Below are 21031 nucleotides of genomic sequence, written 5' to 3'. Positions count from 1 at the left end.
TGCCTGTCTTTTAATGAGCATATAATGATGAAAAATATGGCATTACAGTCGTCCTGTTATATTAATCGGTGCAATTTTTCTGCCAGCTTTTATTGCGTGGAACGAAAGATAGTGCTTAGTGCCTTTCTGTGTTTTAGTGATTTCGTTGTTATGGATATGTAGTTTTATGTCTGCGAAACTTGTTGCTATTATAATGCGAGTTACTTGAACGATTGCTTAGTGGTTAGAATGAACAATATTATTGATGTCACGTTTCAATTTAGTCGTTTTATTCTTATCTTATTGTGAAAATATTACTAGTTATTATTATAATAATAAACTTTTTTTATAATATATAATATTAAAAAAAAACACAGGTGCACAGCGGCAATAGTGCCAGCGTCTTGGGTACAACGCCACAGGATAAACTTTTAGACCGCGTGTTTTTGCTATAAATTTGTCATGTGTATTTTGTTTTTTTTAATAATAATAATTTACTTCATCAATAAAACTTTCATCTCAGACATAACATTTAACTTAACTGCTGCTAACTCTTGTTTTTAAGATTTAACTTTTTATCTAATTAAAATAATGTGTAAAACCTTATTTTAATTAGGTACAAAGTTAATGTTCTGTTCTGAATTTAAAACCAAATTTAAGTAAACTAAAATTGAAACTTGAAAATGTTCATAAGCTGGATCATAAAAGTCGAATATAGCTAGGCTTACCTATAAAAAAGCAAGTAACCTCTTAATAGCGATTTTCAATCTTCATTTACTAAATTGTAAATGAACATTGAAGCTACCAAGACTAGACAACTACTATATTAATCGATAAGCTTAGTTTAGTTGTATTAATTAGTAACATTATTTTATTTGCCGGGACAGTTGTCTTCAAGTGAAATAGTAAATTGCAGAAAAACACTTCAAGCTAGTCCTGATGTTTACCGTCCATAAGACCGGTTTTTCCGTATTTGACTAATAAAATACAACAATCAAGCATCGTAGCTATGTTACGTCACAATTTTCGAACAATACTGTATTTTAATACGAACTAATAGTGAATGCCTTTGAAGCTAGTATGTACAGCTTAGTCGCTGAATATTCGCTACGTAATAAAGCTTTTATATAAGCATAATGATATTTTCGACATTTTCAAGTTCTTCTGACTACGAAACAGCTTATATAAAAACTATTAAATATTTAATTAAAGAAATGTGAATCGAATCGAATTTAAAATAAACCATAAAATAAAGTTGCATAAAAACAGATTTTCCTTTGGAACAATGAAACTTAAGGCTGGAATAGTTTCGGAGCGCACTCTTCACTAAAATTACCGTCTTGATTGCTCCTAAGATAAATTATTTGAGTCTGAGGACTCGACGAAGATCTGTACATATGCAAGCTAGATATGACATTAGTTTCGAGTAAGACGTTCGTGTATTTGGTCAGGTGGGTGTAACATTATTACGCATCTATTTGTATATCCTAATTTTGTCTAGTAGTATTTTTATTTATTGTATTTATTTCTCCACACACGTACACATGGACAACTTCATGGATTTGGTGTATCTTATCTTTTATTTGTTTCTATGTTATATTAATGTGCTTGTATATATAATACCAGGGATCATTACAATCTTAAGTTAAAATTAATAAAAATATGATTATCATATGCAATATAAATAAAAGTTTGTATTAGACGTCGTTGAGTCCAGATGACTTCTTCATTGACTCGAAATTTGTGCCAGATACTTCCTTAAATGGGCGTAGTTAGTACGAAGACAAGGAGTCTGAGTTCCTTAATCGGTCTTGATGGTATTTGGCCAGTTGGTCCATAATCGGGTCATCTATATTATGGATAGCACTAATAAAGTTTCGATGTCACTAAATTTTAATATTAGATCAAGGCGATTTATGTGTAGAGTAGGTCATGAACGATTTGTTGTTTTCACTTGTGTTGAGTAAATATGATAATATTGATTCTAATTATTAAATGTATGAATTGACAGCAGATGAGAAAATTTCACCTGAGTAAGTGATCACAGCAGATTTTGAATACTGGTACCGTGCGAAGTTTATGCATTTGATAATACTGGCTGTCACAGTACTGACGGTAGCATAAGTAATTGGTGTGGCGTACAGCAGGAGGATCTGAAACAAAAATGCCATCAAAATAGTAGTACATTTTACTGTTTATAGTACAATATAAAACTACCAACTATTTGGATTATTTTTTTCAAAGTTCAATGGACGTTCTCACATCCGCAGCGATCAATCTCCTTCGTTTTGTTACTCTATCTCCATTTGCCAAAGACTGAAAGCTTTCAAAAATATCATATCCCCTTACGGCTAAGCATTTAAACATAAAATAGCAGCCCTTTTTTATAAATTAATGAATACGTTAAAACAATTTTTCAATCATGCGATTACCTTTTCAATAAAATAGCAAATAGTCTTTTGAAACAGTGAAAAATTCAAGCGCATTTCTTGTTCATTTCCAGCTTACATTACATCTGTGATCTCTGGTTATAAATGTTAGCGACTAAAAAGGTGTCGCGTAACCAACCAGCGTCTGCGACCAGCTGATAAATGTACTATGAAACCGGTGATCCTCAACCTATATTAATATTTACCGTAGCTTGCATTTAATGTATGACGCATCGTTTAAATGTTTTAAATATAATAAACACCGCAAGTTAAAGAAAAGCTATAATAATTATTATCTTTAGTTTTCAGTTAATTCTTATTTAGCTTAAATGTAATATGTATATGTATTAACAATTTCGTAAATACATACTAAGGTTTTTTAGGAACTTTTTTTACATCAAAAAGCGTACCTCATATTTTTCTCATATTCATTATTTTACATATCGTTTAAATATCTTTTGAAACTGGACCAATTACAACATTGCGTACCCATATACACTTTCATATATTACAATACATTATAACCAAGGTTATGAAGCTTTTTGCAAGTCACCTGTTAGGTACCACCCATTCATCAGATATTCTATTACCAAAAAGTAAAAGTAAGTACTGTTATGTTTCGGTTTGAAGTATGACCAAACACAGTGCGACAGTTTAACTAAGGGTACAACGGACGTAAATATTAGTCTCCAAGGTTGGTGGAGCATTGGTGATGTAAGGAATAATTAATATTTCTTACAGCGAAAATGCTTATGAGCGGTGGTGAATACTTGCTCATATAGCCCATTGCATGTCCACCTATCTATTTCACAAAAAAAAAAACAGTCGCCATGTAAAAAACGATAAGTATTTCTTCATCAACGCTTTGAAAACCAAAGGAATCCAGATAGAAACGAAGTACGAAGTATTAACGTTTATTGATTAAGTGACTTGACCTACAAGAGCGTACTTACTTAGACTATATAACCTCAACACTATATTTTTTTTCGTAACCCGCCTTAAGCCATAGAGTGGCCAGTATTATTTTTATCAGATCGATCACCTTTCGATACAAATAATTGCATATAATAAAAAATAGTAATCCTGTGTATAAGGATCCTTAGCAAACGCTATGTCCAAAACTGAAGTAACTTGTAATGCAAATTATATGCATGCATAGCGGGATTCCGCTCCAAAGCCTGTAAATTGCTTTGCCTGATCTAAATATTGACTTGACGCTCCCCAGAGGTGAAAGCGGTCCATATCTAATCATAGCGCCATAACTGTGTTTAGATGATGCGTATTTGTGCCGGTTAGAATTAACGATTGGGTAGGGCTGAAATAGAAAGTGGATAGTCTAAGATTATAACCAATCAGACTTATATTATCTTAATATGAATAATTTTCAAGCAATCAATACTAAAGTTAATTTGAAAGATATTTGTAAGTTAATACTAATATAAAATATAAATTTTCCTAAATAATATTTAAAATATTTTTATATAGTCGAATAGTTATTAATACAAATTAATTATTAATATTAAACAAAAAACACAAGACTACAAAATTATAACACCATAAGGTTTAATGTGCTTATGAATAAGTAAATTACAAAACGAAATCACATAACTGCCTGTCATAGACAAATTTTACATTGTGACGGGAACTATAACTGCTATGATCGTTAGTAAATAAATAATTTTAATTAAATTCCCGATGGTACTTGTAGCAACAAAAAAATTGCAAGAGCCTTGTGTTGAAAGCCTTTACTGGATGAAGTTCTGTAAAATATTTAACTGCCAAAAAATGCTGGACCTGAATGGTTGTTTAGAATTTTAAGTTCTTCATAGTTATATTTAGAATATTTTTATAACATCATATGGTATATATGTACAAGTATGATAAGCTTAAGTATATTGTACTTAACGCTATTTAATAATAATCGAAAATAAAGGACAGATTATTCTAAATAATTTTATTAAATATAACCAATTCATAAATTTGTTTCACTTTAAACAGTATATTAAACCTCAAACATAATACGTAAAAAAAATCAACAAACAAATGAGTATTAAAATGAATGAGATCAATTATTTCCTAGCTTTCATTAATTCTTACGCCCGTTTACAAATTCTAAGTGCGCGGAATTTTAATTCAGTTGCGGTGTTTCAGCGATCTATCTTTACGGCACTGTACATCGAAACATTGCAAAGAAAGCTCATTTTGAAATGTAACTACAGTTCATGTATATATAGACATATATAAATATTATTGAGAAAATTGGAAAATTATCTAAAAATATATAATTTGGTAGATTCGAATTTCGATAATGATTGAATTGCATTAGAATTATATTTATACAAATTACAACCAATTTATAAAAATACACAGTAAGTATACAAAGAACTAATAATAGCTGATTAAGATGATGTCAAAAAAAATTATTAATATGTATATAAAGACATAACATATATATTGAACAGGATTTGAATATCTGTCTCAGCAATTATACAATTAATTTCCCAATCGAGAAATACTTGAAGAGATTATCACAATAGCTTTACTAACATATTAATGAATAATAAATAATATTTTTTGAAGAATTAAGTTATGATATAAATGTATCATAATTTACAGAGGTAAATAATAAAGCGAAATGTCTAATTCAATACACAAGATTCATACGTTGGTATCATATATTTGATGTTGATAAATGCGTCCGGTCCGCCGTAGCGCTCCAGGATTTGCAGTGTGTCTTCAATTAAATCTGCAACATTTTCACCACGCGAGGCCGTATGGTCTATTCCGGATCCCATGTTACCTTTAAATTAATCATTAAACTATTACATTTTAACGAAATTAAAATAATTATGCATTTGCGTCAAAGAAGATAGTAATTTATCCTTGCTGTTGCCAGACGGACACTACCTTACAATACCCAAATTACCCAAAGATGGTGGATGGTTACCAGTCACGAAGCCCTGTTCTTGTTCAAACTCGTCTGGATAGGTACCACCTACTCTTCGGATATTAAAAACGCAAAACAGCAGTAATTGGTATTGTTGTGTTCCGATTTGAAGGTTGAGTGAGTAGCGTTTCTTACAGTGCCGATGTATATGGGTGTTGGTGACCACTTACCATCAGATGGCCCATATTTCCGTCCACCTACCTGTTCTATAAAAAAAGAAAACTATTTAATTATAAATATTTATAATATAATATAAAATATTTTATAAAATTTAAGACTGAAAATTATGTAATTAGTTTCTCGTTTAACTGAACTTTTGTTCTTGATGAGAAATAAACTGCTTAAACCTTTAATGTAAAGACGATAACCGGATGGAAGGATTTTGTTGAGGTCATTGTGGATGTTGGTTGATACACAATTATCACTGTTCTCGTTTGAAAGACGAGTCCGTGCAGTTTCATGCACAAGGAACATAATTTCTTAGATCCCATGGTTAAGGGCATATTGATGGTAGAGGAGTGTGTACTTGTAGCACCAGTATCTATGCCCAAAAGTGACCATCCACTATCTTATTGTCATCTTTAATTATAATAATGTAGAAAAAAGTGAAAATATTCGGTAAAAACTATATACACATAATTAATGGCGTACATTTTAAAAATAATAAAGATTTAGTTAGTTTTTTCTAATTTCGAGAAGCAACGAGTTTCATGCAAAGATAAAAATAAAAGAGCATACAACATACAAAAGTGGCTCTGAAGAGCGAGTGTTGTTAGTGATTTAGAACACGGGAATGACTTGTAAACAGAGGCAGGTACGTAATTTGCAAAACATTAGCCGGCTAAAACAAACGGAGCAAAACGACAGCGGAGACGGCTGAAACCTCGGCCGCAACTATTTGACAACACGAGAAATGAGAAGGCGTGAAATACAACAAACTTGCGTGGCAGTTGACGCATTCTTAGATAGGTATTTAGTAATTTGTTCGAAATATTCATTAATAACAACATAGCCAAATAATTAAACAAAATTAAAATCAAACTGTTTGATTTTATATTTAAACTACGTGAAAAAAATATTTATAACAATTTTACAACGTAAGTTTATTTTGTTAAAGCTCAAAACATGCCGAAAAAAAATTTGAGTATATATATTTTTAGTTGTATTAAAATATAGTACCTATAAATATTTAAATCTATATTTTTTTATTAACACTGAAAAGCAATGACTGGACGGTCGAACGAGAGACAGCAATAAGTGATACAATTGTACCAAATCACAGAATCTACGGCATAGCATTCGCAAGTCAACAAAGCGAAGGTAACACGAGGTTGGAGCGCGCAGAATTCCTGTAACAATGCGGTCGGGTGTCAGGTCGCGGTGACGCTGTGAAGCCGTGACGCGCCCGAATTTCGCATCGTTGTCCCGACGACGAGTATAATTAATCTACTCGAGCGCCCCGACAAGTCTATTAGACTGAAAACAATATCTGACGTTATGAACGCGACAATTTGATACTTGTACCAAGATTGATGGATGTGTCATTCATGCTCAGTGTTGGTTATGTAAATATAAATGACACATTAATACTAGTACGGCTATGATAGGTGGCTATACTGAACTTGTTAGAGCATAATCAAAAATAAACCGTTATCACATAAACTGAATGTAAATTGCCGCGCAAATAAATAAAATCACTAATAAAAAACAATGAAAATACCAAATTCTACATTTGCATCATTGCAAAGTTTTCAATAAAGATAATGAGAAATTATAATTTGAACTATACATTGAACGATGAATTGTTTCACTCAGACAGGGAAATAGATCAACGAAATGAACACTTATAATTTACGTATAAAATGAGACAGTTGAAAATGATTACAATACTAACGATTCCTGTCCTTGAAGAGGTTGAGAGTGGGTAATATCTGCCTGTAGTAGGGGACGAGCGCCTCGCCGACCCTGTCGCACCCCGTTACGAGCATTTGTATGCACTTGAGAGCATGGCAGAGAACCGTGGGTCGCTTTGTTGCGAGCGCGTCTGAACAAATACGGTTATTGTTAATGGAAATACGTTGTGTAAATATTATATACAAGTTTTATTTGAAAATTACATTAAAAATTTATAGCTTAAATTTAAATAAACAAGTGGATATCAAATTTAGTAAATTGCTTTTGTAGATCATGTTATCTATAAATTTTAAATGAAATCACAATCATCGTTAATATAAAATAACCACCGATGCTTATACAATATTATTTAGTAGGTGAAAAGTTATCTTTTAAAATATTTTAATAACCGATCTAACTGAGTAATAAATAATTCACAATAATCTATAACTTTCAATACAAAACTGACTTTCAAAACTTTTACGCTAAATTCACTTAAGACAATTTAAAAAACAAAATAAAATTAAAAAGATCTTAAATCAACATTAGTATGTTACGAATATTTAATAAATAAATTTTCTACCTTTCTCTTGTAAATACCAAATATGATTCTCTCACAATATAAAATCTAGTGAACGAATTCTTCATCTCATCAAAAACATATCAAACAAAACTTAAATGTAATCAAATACCGAGTGATCGTTTTACGCGTTTGATCTAGAAATTAGAAGCTGTTTAATTATTTTTCGCTCTGCGTTATTCCACCTGAATAAGGAATATCAAGTTGCATGTCTGGCATTGATCTCTCAAAAATGTACTGCGAATTTACGAATATTGAATATCTCCTATTTCAGTTCAGGCTTCGTTTTTGTATGTGTTATTGAACGAGATGAACCATTACCGATGAAAAGCATTCTTTTGGAAAATTCGAGATTCTGTCTTTTTTCAAGCAATTCACAGATTTAATTAAGGATTTTTAATCTGTATATGAAGATATCGCAGCCCAGTTATTAAAATAAATGAATGTTAACCAAAGATTGCGGATTCCAACCCGGTTTGTCTTGTAATAAAGGAAAATAATGAGTCGGATGAAATTGTGCAACATATGTATCCACCAACTCGCACATGAGCAGAGTTTTCGAAAAGGTATCTGATTTATCCTAGGTGACGTAAGCTCAGGTAACAATTACAGACTGTTACTTTACTTTATTACTTTTTATAAAAGATTTTTTTTGCTTACGTGCCTGGAAGAGTACCTTCCGAATGATCTTAAGTCTTATACGCTTTATTAAATTAGGATTATATATATAGTAAGTAAAAGTAAGTAACAGCCTGTAAATGTCCCACTGCTGGGCTAAGGCCTCCTCTCCCTTTTTTGAGGAGATGGTTTGGAGCTTATTCCACCACGCTGCTCCAATGCGGGTTGGTGAATACACATGTGACAGAATTGCGATGAAATTAGACACATGCAGGTTTCCTCACGATGTTTTCCTTCACTGAAAAGCACGAGATGAATTATAAACAGAAATTAAGCACATGAAAATTCAGAGGTGCTTGCCCGGGTTTGAACACACGTTCATCGGTTAAGATTCACGCGTTCTTACCACTGGGCCATCTCGACTTATATATATTTTAGCCATATATACTGACTAAACTATACTAAATCTACCACTTACTTGGAACAGAAAATATCCTAACCAAAAAAGAACCATTAAAGCTAACTTAACGGTCTTTTTTGGTTGATTTTCATAATTGTTTATAAATTAAGATGCCAGGTAATAATATAAAGGTAATCAACTTACTTTTTATCGGTATAATGATTTGAGGAACCACGGGTAAGACTTTGAAAGATCCTTTTGTAACGAGATCATGTATGCCATGTTCTACTATGAAGTTAAAAGGGTATGTCCCTTCAGCTAAACCATCAAAGAACATCGGAAGATAGTGGTGGAAATCCAGTTTTTCTACTGGTACCTGTTAAAAATAATTCACTAGTTAAAAAATATAAAAAAGGCAAGTCGTAAAAATTTAAAATACGCTGGTCTAAATATTTAATTGGCAATATTGATTTGCACACGTTAATATCTCAATTTCATCTTAATCGAACCTTACGTATTTTATTTGCTTTGTATAGTACGAATACCTTAAAAATCAAATACCCGAAACGGTTTTATTTGAACACAATAAATCGACGGAGCTTCCTATCACATTAAAACGAATCAGATACACGTGAACAGTTGTTACCTTCCAAGCGAGCCGTTTTCCGCTTGTAGTGAACTCAATACAGACAGGGAACTCCCCTCTTTGATAGCAGCTCCTGAACATTGTCGGCTTCGGCGGCAAAGGGTCGAACACACCGCACTTCGGGGGAGGAAGAACTTTCGTGTTCTTCTGCATCGCCTGTATCGTAAAGGCCGGGACGATCCTGCATTTTCTTGTCTTATACGGATAGTTTGGACTCGGTTTCTTTAAAGATGAACGAAAGTCTTTTCCACAAATGTCCGGAGTACACGGCGGCAATAGGACCATATTGACGCTCAATATAAAAACATGGTACACAAAGGATGGAAGTAAATAATCTGATAATATCTATCTAAAATGTTGACACAAGTAATAAAATAAGAAAGTAAATTTGCTCGGCCGATCCTCGATTGTGATTGTTTATTTTGCAACATGATCGTTGCTTGGCAACCGGTCGCCTATCGATTGATTGCCGACAGCGCCGCCGCACGGCTCCCGATTGTATTAGGACTTGGACAGACTGAATTAAGTGCCTCTGAGTAAATAAATTTAATAATATTTTGAATTTCGGTGAACTTCAATATGTCGTTGCGTTACACTCTTTTCTCATGATAATTTATAGGAAATATATAGTCTACGATATAATATAGAAAAAAAAAGATTTTCAGAAAATTTTCAGTTTGAAATATATATATTTTTTATAGGCATTTAATTATGAGAAATTTTAGTTTTTTCTTTATATTCTATGATTATGACACAAAAAATATTTATAATATAAATAATAATAAACTCTATGCAAAAAAAGTAAGAAAAAGTACAAAGAAAACCTTTTTTTAACTTAAAATGAAATATTGCATAATGATAAACATTTAACTGATGGCTAAACATTTTGTGCCTATAAAGTAAATTTATGTAGTATGAAATAGTTAAAATGTCGGCGCGTGAACTCGCGACCTAACGTTCGGACTACGCCGCGAAATTATATTAGCTATGGGGAATTTTATTACATTTTAATATAAGGTATCTCACAATATTTTCAGTGAAGGAAAGTGCCTCGAATTTTGATGGCTTCTGCTCCACGTAGAACACGAGAAAATTTTCTTTCATAAGTTTTTTTTCATAGCCATCGAAAAATTTATGGACTCCGAATAAATTGGTACGATAGATTTTTTATTACTTGTCGAACTTTTGATGTCATTACAGAATGTTATCGGGTTTGAGTTTTTTTTTTAATATCATCGGAGCCTCGTATAGATTTTATTTAAATATGTTCGAAGACGTAATAGATATCACCTTTTATTTAATATTGTTTTATTTTGAATACATAATGATAGAATTCAATAAGATCATATTATTTTACCAATAATTTTTATTTATTTGTAATCTTACAATTAATAAAATACATACCTTACTATATTAAGTATTATATTACATGTAACTAAAACTAAAATAGGGTTACACAAGTTTAAACATATATTGAATTATTAACTAAGAACTAATTTTGAACTTGTTTTTAGTTGTGCTTAACTGGCATACAATGTTTCACCTATATTACGTCGAATAAAGAATACACCAAGGGATAGTGTCATTTTATTGTCTTAAAATCTTGCTTAGCTTGCAAACGTCGCTTAACAGCGCCGAAAATATTGTTTTAAAGTCTATTAAGTTTTCAAACAAAACTTTTTACTCAGCCGATTTTTTTTTTCGTTATACAAAAAACTGTACAAAGTTATTTCTTATTGATTCGCACTTGACGCACATTTTTTTCATCGTTGTACTCGCCCCAAACTGTCACGATAGAGATTACGCGGAAAATTGAACGTTGGTCGGAAGGCGTTCGATATTTAAAATTTAATACAGCATCAGCTGCGGTCGGTATTATGAAAATTTTTATAACGTCATCGCGTTCCAAGTTCGAAATGAACCGCTTCGTTCGAGTATTTATGGACATTTAATATCTAACTAGTAAATAAAAATTTGTCAATTTTTTATAATATTATGCTATTAATTCAATATATAAGTCCGTTTTCATATTTTTTTAAAACGTCTCGTCAAAAGTAATATTAATATAAAGCAATCTTGATTGAACAAAAAACAATTATAATATTAATTTATGAAAGAGTACGGTTAAGAAGCCGGTAATATACAAAGCGATGATTATAATTTTGGTGTATAAAAATAGGTTAAAAAATTGTGGAATTAAAGTAACATATCGATTTTTTATTAAATAGTCTATTCCTATTTTTTAAATGTAAAATTAAATAATAACAGATTTAACTTTTTAAGTTAAATATCTTTTCTAAAAGAGAACTTACAGTATCTGTATGAACACAAATTGCATCATTGAAATAATAAATAGGTCCATCGCAGTCTAGACATAAAGAAATTTCTAGTCTTTTGTGAAATTTAATTTTTAAGTCTTCGCGACAGAATAATTCCTAGCTCACGTAAAAGAAACCCTTTAAAAATATCTATTGAATTCAGACGGCATCAAAATGAGAATGGAGGTAAACTAAGAAAATATGAAGAAGCCTTTGAAACTATGCTATTCAATACTCAGATGAATTGTAGAGGTGTTTCTTGAAGTAATAATAAAATAAATCAACAGCAATATCTACCTCTATAAAAGATTGTATAATATTGCTAGCTTTTATCAAGATTTTATGTATGTATTTGTATGTACGTGAAATTACCTTAATACACACATAGTTATTTTAATTATTTTAAGTCATAAATGGTTGTAAATACTGGTGTTAGAGCTTTGTGCAAGCTCTTCTGGGTCGGTACCACCCATTCATCAGATATTCTACTGCAAAACAGCAGTACTTGGTATTGTTATGTTCCGGTTTGAAGGGTGAGTGAGCCAGAAATTACAGGCACAAGGGACCTAACATCTTAGTTTCCAAGGTTGGTGGCGCATTGGTGATGTAAGCAATGGTTAACATTTCTTACAATACCAATGTCTATGGGCGTTGGTGACCACTTACCATCAGGTGGCCCATGTGCTCGTCCGCCTTCCTATTCTATAAAAAAATCATTTAAAAGATTTTCTTTTTTAACAAATAATATTTGTAGATTAAATCAAGAATGAAATTGCAATTTTTATATATTATTTGCATATATACTACCTTAAATCTACGAAGAACCGACGAAAGAATAAATTTAGCACACAGTTATATTATGTACCTATTGTATTGTAAGGTGATAACTGAAAGGCCTTTCTAGGCCATATAGAGTACTGTATTTGTATATAGTAGCAGGTATTTTTTATTAAAAAGCTATCAAAAAGCTGTATCCAAAACCTTTGGAATTAAAAAAACAATCTATCAATTTTTAAATAAGTTAAATAGAACTGCTTGAATATTGCCAAACGAACTGTTCAACTATTCTCGATGATTGCTTACGGTTCCCACTTTTCTCGCTCTACATTTATAATTCAAAATAAATTATACAATTTCTAACGCAGCGTCCTTGGTTTATTGTTTAGACTTCTTCAAGGAATTGTGAAAAGGATTGTATTTTATTTAAATAGAAACAGTATTTCTTTAAAGTTAATATTACTTTTTATACATATAAATTGATGCGTCAAGTTATTGCCAACATTTTTTTATTCTTTTTATGTAACGGGGGCAAAAGGCTCCTAATGAAAGTGACTACCATCCACGGACATTAGCAACATCAGAAGGATTGCAAGTGCGTTGTAGGCCTATAAGGAATGAGAAGGTACTTTTCTTGAAGGTTCCCAAGTTATAGCAGTTCAAAAATACCGCCGGTGATATTGTTTCACAGAGGTTGTTGTGTGAGGCAGAAAATGCCTTAAAAATCGCGCTGTTGTAGATTTCCAGACAGTAACAGCCTGTTAATGTCCCACTGCTGGGCTAAGGCCTCCTCTCCCTTTTTGAGAAGAGGGTTTGGAGCTTATTCCACCACGCTGCTCCAATGCGGGTTGGTGGAATACACATGTGGCAGAATTTCAATGAAATTAGACACATGCAGGTTTCCTCACGATGTTTTCCTTCACCGAAAAGCACGAGATGAATCATAACAGAAATTAAGCACATGCAAATTCAGAGGTGCTTGCCCGGGTTTGAACCCACGTTCATCGGTTAAGATTCACGCGTTCTTAGCACTGGGCCATCTCGATTTCCAGACAATTATTTTAATAATATCATTCGGTTTAAAACCAATTTCGAAACGCGCCACAAAACACGGTCGTAAATATTTGAAATAGATATGTGATATTGACTATAATAATTATTTGTAATAGTTTTTTTTAAATACATTCATCAAATCGGCGTGTATTTTTATATATTTATAATATTATTATATAGTGTATTTTTGTATATTTTTATAAGTGAAATATTATTAAGTCAATTCTAACAGTATAGCATGACTATTTACTACGGAGCAATAGCGATTTTGATTGAATTTATTTAAATAAAATACATATAGATTGCTGAATCAATTATATCAATTTGACATTATATCAAAATAAAAAATATTAGTTACTCCGAGAAACGAAACAGTTCACTAGAAAAAAAAAAAACAAAAATTTGCAAACAAGTCTCAAGGGTCAGTGAAATTACAGCTTTAGATTCTCGTATAATATAATAATAAAATTACAAGTCATATTTTCACATAAATAAAATTAAACTAGGCTTAATTATATAATATTTAATAACGTAGCGAAACTAAACATCTGTTTACATATGTCCATTCCGAAGTTTAAAATGGCATCAAGTTTTAAACACCTAGCAACGCTATGTGAACGGTAGCGAGCTGGCAACCCAGGAAAAAGGCAAAAAACAATTGAAAAAAAGTGGGAAAAAATTTGGAAGTTGTCGGCTTTCATACGATACATGTTTTTTTTTCGTGCACGACCCGAATCACTGCTACATTGGCGGAACTGTAATTTCACCATCTCAATTTTGTATGGATTTCGCTTGGATTTGAGTTGTTTATTATTTTTATTTTATTTCAGGTAAGAGGAGTTTTGAAATAATAGAAGATTAACTTAGTTAAACATATTTTGAAAGTCTGATACAATACCCTTAAATGATACCCTTAAATGTTGGCTCCGTTTCCTGAAAGATATTTGTATAAGCTATATAAATATTTGATGTTAACCTAGATCCTAGCTTTGAGGTCTGCTTTTGCTTCAAAAGCAAATGTTATCGGACACTACATATAAAGGCATGGTTACAGTTATAAAGTCATGCTACAAAATTGATTTTATTAAATTATTTATAGAAAGTGATAAAACATAGAAAACATTATAAAAAAATGTTGAAAAAAAAGCTTTCTTTCTTCCACTTTTAAAAATCAAAGGAAACGGTAACAACTATATTTGTTGAAACACTGTGTTATAGCGATCAATAATAATAATAAATAATAATAACCACAGCTTAATAAAAGTACAGAAAGCTAAAGGCACTATTGATAATAAGACTTTTCCCTTTACATATTAATATTTTACATCTTCGGATGTCAGCCGGTAATTGTAAAACTTAGAGTCATCTCGCCCGTATCCATATACTATCGCCAAGCAGCATACTTTTTATCATCGTGTTAAGTGTATCTTCATGCACAGGCTGATGGTGTAATTACGGTGTCTATTATTTTACCAATGTTGCGAACCAGTTGCAAACACAATTTACCATCCGGCGCATTAAATTTGGCCATTGAACTTAATATTTTATGCAACTGCATTTGTAACTGCAATATTGTAACTCTTACTATGCAATTGTTAATGTAGACTTATTTGATCATGCACATATTTAACAAAATTCTGCCACATGTGTATTCCACCAATCCGTACTGGAGCAGCGGAATAAGCTCCAAACCTTCTCCTCAAAAATGGAGCAGTGGGACATTTACAGGCTGTTACCGTTACCGTTATTATTGACCAAATTATATAAGCACTTAATCTTATTATTACTGAATAACTTACTTCTAATCGTTCTTTAGCGGGTGATTAGTGAAATAATGCCGTGTCTCCTTCTTTCGAATGACAAATCAAATGCGCGAAATGAGGTTTCAACTAAACAAACGCTATGCAAAGTTTGTAAGTTAAGACGTCAAATATTTAAAATAATTATTTCAAGGGCACTCGTTAACTCTCATTCAAAGACAATAGTGAACATTTCAAGCTCTATAGCTAAGATAATAAGACTCATAATATTGCTTAATGCCGTGAAATATAATAAGGTAGCGTTATGTGTCCTAAATATTAAGCCGAGATGGCCTAGTGGTAAGAACGCGTGAATCTTAACCGACGATCGTGGGTTCAAACCCGGGCAAGCACCACTGAATTTTCATGTGCTTAATTTGTGATTATAATTCATCTCGTGCTTTACGGTGAAGGAAAACATCGTGAGGAAACCTGCATGTGTCTAATTTCACTGAAATTCTGCCACATGTGAATTCTACCAACCCGGAGCAGCGTGGTGGAATAAGCTCCAAACCTTCTCCTCAAAAAGAGGAGAGGAGGCCTTTAGCCCAGCAGTGGGACATTCACAGGCTGTTACGGATTACGGATATGTGTCCTAAGAAGTTCTGAGTCATGAATAACCGCTAACTCGCTGTGAAGCGGCTTAGCGGAATAAGTACTAAGTCTATCCCCTTAAACGGGGAAAACGTTCAGCTGTAAAATATTTTTGGGCCAATAAAAATGATTGATTAGAATACACAATTATATTGTAAAATCAACATAATAGAGAAATATAGCGTTTTTGTTCCCTTATTTCCTATTATATTATCATAATAACTTTACATTTAATTTTAAAAGTTTTTTTTTTATCCAAAGCATAATGAATTTTAAAGCGAAGCTGCTCTAAGTCCAGTGTTCTCTAAAGGTTACCTACCAGACTTTACAACCTAGTCCGCATTATGATCGCTTAGTCAACCTCGATGCTGGAACCTACTTTTAATAGTAATATATTATGATGGTGTATCGTTTTATCCTCAGTTGAAGCTTCAGTTTTATGGTGGAAACGTGAGACCACTGGGTACTTAGATGCTCGTAAATCTTTTTCTACGACACACATATTTTATGTACGTGGTTCCGTTGGATATGTAAAGCTCTAAAGAAATTTAACGCTATCCGTTTTAAAGATTTCTAGTGCTTGATTAAAGTCTTATTAATTTTAATCGATATTATAATTATTAACAAATTTAAATATCGCATGTAATTGAAATTTACCATTTTTTTTTTAAATCGACGAAGTTATTAGTACTGTGTAAGCTGTATGATATTTTTTGATAAGTATAACCCGATTAAACCTTAATTAAGGAAATACAATTTTAATTAAATGTATTATTTTATTTATAAGGCTATATTTTTATTGTATTCAAGCGTTAATAAACTTATAATAAGGATCTTCTGTCGAAAATATCTTAATAACCTTCGCGAGTTGAAAATTTGATAAATCTTGCAACCACGAAAAACATGTCTTACGTATAATCTATATCCACTCGTATCGATCCTTTGTCTGCACACACACATTTAGCACTTTTAGCTGAAATTAGATTAATACATTATTGTTATTAATTAAATTGAATCACACAAGTAACAAAAAAATGCTTTTAACGGTAAGTGAGTGTTGGATATCACACGAACCTCTCTGATATTACGCGAACTATACAAGTATAATTATGATTAATATAATCAGATAATTTATTCAATAATCTCCTAATGCCGGTCTCATTTCTTTAACATCAATAACGAGCAAGGATTGTTATTACAACATATCGCTATTCCTTCAGACGGCGGCCGTATCGACGCCCACGTGCCACGATTCCTATCGATATCAAAAACGATTCGCAGGGGTTCTTGGCGCCACAGAGTGTTCTAATGAAGCTCTTTATTTGTCGTTAGCGTCGTAAATAACATCGAATCAAAGCAAACTAACGACGCACAAATTGTACATGTATTGTGACATACTGCTATATTGTTCGTCGATTTATTATGAAAATGATAAACTAATTAAATAATTAATTAATTTACACATATTTTGGACTCGTAATATATTTCTCAAATTTATTTCTGAATGATTTGAAATACTTTACTGGCGGTAGGGCTTTTTGCAAGCTCGTCTGGGTAGGTACCACCTACTCATCAGATATTTTACCGCAAAACAGCAGTATTTACGTATGTATAACTTAAGTACGCGTAACTTAGTACTGTTGTGTTTCGGTAAGCCATTGTAATTACAGGCACAAGGGACATAACATCTTAGTTCTCAAGGTTAGTAACGCATTCCCGATGTAAGCGATGGTTAACATTTCATACAATGCCAATGTCTATGAGCAATGGTGACCACTTACCATCAGGTGGCCCATATGCTCGTCCGCGTACATATTATATAAAAAAATACCTACATTAAGTGCATGTTTCATCATTGTAAATACATCGAATTATTATTAATCTTATTAAAAATAGATTGATAAGTAGAATTAGGTTATGTCGCGGTACACGGCATAAAATTATTATTACTGACTTACCATAACGGAGGTTAATTCTCTAATGGACGTTACGTCGACGTCGACGTATTGGAGTTACGCGGTAACTACCAACGTATGCGTCAAACCTAAGTCTTACACAGCCGGTATTTTTTTATAATATAGGTAGGCGGTAGTATAACATAGATAGCTTGCACAAAGCCCTACCACCAGTAATATAATTATACACTAAAATCATTGAGTAGGAATTTACAGTCTCTTTGTTTTTAAACTGCAATTATAAAGAGTATTTACTGAAGTTCTCGTCACTGTCTATAATTCTGACTTGATGACTCAAAAAGACATATGAAAAGTCTATCTATACTTATATATACATAAATGCGAAAGTAACTGACTATTTCGCTAAACTATATGATGATTTTGATGATATTTGATCTAAAGTATATTTGGTGTGAACCCATCCCCTAATAGGAGGGTGAAGCCACCGGCGAAAACTATTATTTTCCGTAACAGCCTGTGAATGTCCCACTGCTGGGCTAAAGGGAGGCCTTTAGCCCAGCAGTGGGACTCTTCTCCTCTTTTTGAAGAGAAGATTTTGGAGCTTATTCCACCACGCTGCTCCAATGCGGGTTGGTGGAATACACATGTGGCAGAATTTCAGTGAAATTAGACACATGCAGGTTTCCTCACGATGTTTTCCTTCACCGTAGAGCACGAGATGAATTATAATCACAAATTAAGCACATGAAAATTCAGTGGTGCTTGCACGGGTTTGAACCCACGATCATCGGTTAAGATTCACGCGTTCTTACCACTGGGCCATCTCCCAAATTAAAATTATTTTAATAAAAATAATTTAAATATTAAAACATTCGTTCCAAGACAATGAACACCACACCTGTGTGTCACATTGTAACAAGCGAAACACATTCCTCGGACATAAATTCAGTATAAACATATAAGCTCGCTTATATTTCATCAGAATGACTTCACAACAAATTGAATGTACCTCCGAAACCCATATGTTTATACGTTTATACAAGTGATTTATCATTGAATAAATAACAAATAGTCGAAAACAAATTATTGGATCGCTCCAGATTTATTTGTGAATAAACTTAATAAATTTTATATCGATATTACATTTTTTTATAAGGTTAATATTACCCGAGTGTATTATTATAAGCAAATATTTGTATTGAAATGTTATATTAAAAAGAGATTTTAACTTGTTTTCCTTGAATATTTCCTTGAATACACTTTATAATGCTAATACGAGTGGATAAGCTCTCAGTTACGCTTGGAATTGGATAACTATCTATTGACAAATCGTCCTATATTTGAATGTATATAGATTTACTCATCTTGAAGATGATTTGGTACGGGTAAATCCAGTTGAAAGTTAATAATAAAAAAATATTGTGCCTATGTATAACATTTTATTTTTAAGGGTTGCCTTTGATTAAGTACATATTTTTTTTCGATATTATATAATGACTAAATATAATATCTTATAATCTTTAATTTTTTCGATTTATACTTATAATGCTAAATAGTAATAAGACTAATATATATATATATATATAAATATTATAATTAATTATATTATAGTTTTTGTGGCTTACTAAATTTTGTTTCCTCGAAAAACCATATCTTCTGTCGCATATTATCTATATATCATGTTTAGTCTAGTTATTTGTCTGTTACGCTTTCACGACTATACCTTTGAACTGATTTAGATAAAATTTAGTTTAAAATGAGCTTAAACCTTTATTGGCAACCTTCGTCAAGTCCTCACGTCGTCTGTAACGCAATGTTTGAAGGCGAAAGTCTTCAACCAATGCGTCTTACCTGCCATGACATACGGTGCTGAAACGTGGACACTAACTGTGGGACTAGCACAGAAATTCAAAGTCGCTCAGCGTGCTATGGAGCGAGCTATGCTCGAAGTATCTTTGAAGGATAAGATCCGAAATGAGATTATCCGGAAAAGAACTGGAGTCACTGACATAGCAAAATTAGCAGGCTGAAGTGGCAAGTGGGCTGGTCACTTATGTCGTAAGACCGATGACCGTTGGAGCAAGCGAGTCTTAAAGTGGAGACCGCGGATCGACAAACGCAGCGTAGGGCACCCTCCAGCCAGGTGGACCGATGACCTTGGAGCTTTATCGCACCATGGGAAAGGCCTATGTTCAGCAGTTGACTTTGATTAGTTGTTGATTGATTGATAAGCTTTAACTCCAAGAAAGGACACAGACTACTTTTTATACCTATGACCTACTTCTACTAACCTTTTATAAATAAAGAAAAAAATATTCAGATACTTTGTCCCTTCTAATACCATTATTCTTATGCAAGATTCTCTATAACAAATATATATTGTGTGAGTAGCTTATTTATATTTGCAAGGATAACTGTTGATTTCCAAATAAAAACAAGGGATTTGTTTATTTAATTAAAAACAAATCAAATCTTAGCATTTAATAGTAACAAGATCCTTTACTAATTGGCGCTTTCTAACAAGGTACGCAGTAAATTAGATGACGAACGTGCTCTTTATAAAGAATAAATATGTTGAACCTTATTTCTTTAGACATTAGGATCTTTATGCAATAACTCAGCTTAAGGCTTATTGTATAGTCTAATTATCATAAGCATTGCTGGAGGAGAATATGCCTTATGAAAAAGTGTGTAAGGACTAATTATTTTGTCATTGCAGTTTAAAAACAAAAATAAACAAATTCCTTCCCTATTCGTTTAAACACTCAAAGAAACATAATATCTGCATATAATATACTTAATCTGGGAAATTGGAAAATGTTTTAATTTTCTTAGTACTTACATTATATAAAGATAATGAAATTTATGTGTGTTCGCGTGTGAGTGTATACACACTGCGGGCGTGTACGTGGTGGATGTAAATAATTATTAATAGTTCTTCCGTCAAGATAATTTACTATTAAATATTTTATTATTTAGATATAATACATCAAGATCTTTATATTCATCGGTATATATCCGAATCAATGGTAATATTATTGAGTATTAAGCATGTACCGTAACAGCCTGTGCATGTCCCACT

The 21031-nt window shown here is 32.2% G+C and overlaps 2 protein-coding genes across 2 annotated transcripts in view; one reads left to right on the top strand and one right to left on the bottom strand.

The window, feature by feature from the left end:
* Positions 1 to 21031, top strand: part of LOC126771194 (CUGBP Elav-like family member 4) — a 544666-nt gene that overhangs the window by 262422 nt on the left and 261213 nt on the right. The gene's annotated exons all lie outside the window — the stretch shown is intronic.
* LOC126771349 (parkin coregulated gene protein homolog) lies at positions 4416 to 9894 on the bottom strand. Its single transcript, XM_050491204.1, has 4 exons — positions 9493 to 9894; positions 9051 to 9222; positions 7250 to 7399; positions 4416 to 5208 (listed from the first exon to the last, which is right to left on the bottom strand). The coding sequence occupies exons 1-4, from the start codon at positions 9775 to 9777 to the stop codon at positions 5048 to 5050; spliced, it is 768 nt and encodes a 255-aa protein (XP_050347161.1). The 5' UTR covers positions 9778 to 9894; the 3' UTR covers positions 4416 to 5047.

This window comes from Nymphalis io, chromosome 10 (genome assembly GCF_905147045.1).
Source record: "Nymphalis io chromosome 10, ilAglIoxx1.1, whole genome shotgun sequence".
NCBI classification, from domain to species: Eukaryota; Metazoa; Arthropoda; class Insecta; order Lepidoptera; family Nymphalidae; genus Nymphalis; species Nymphalis io.
Note: the sequence above shows the minus strand (reverse complement) of the source record. Positions and strands in the feature narration are given on the sequence as shown.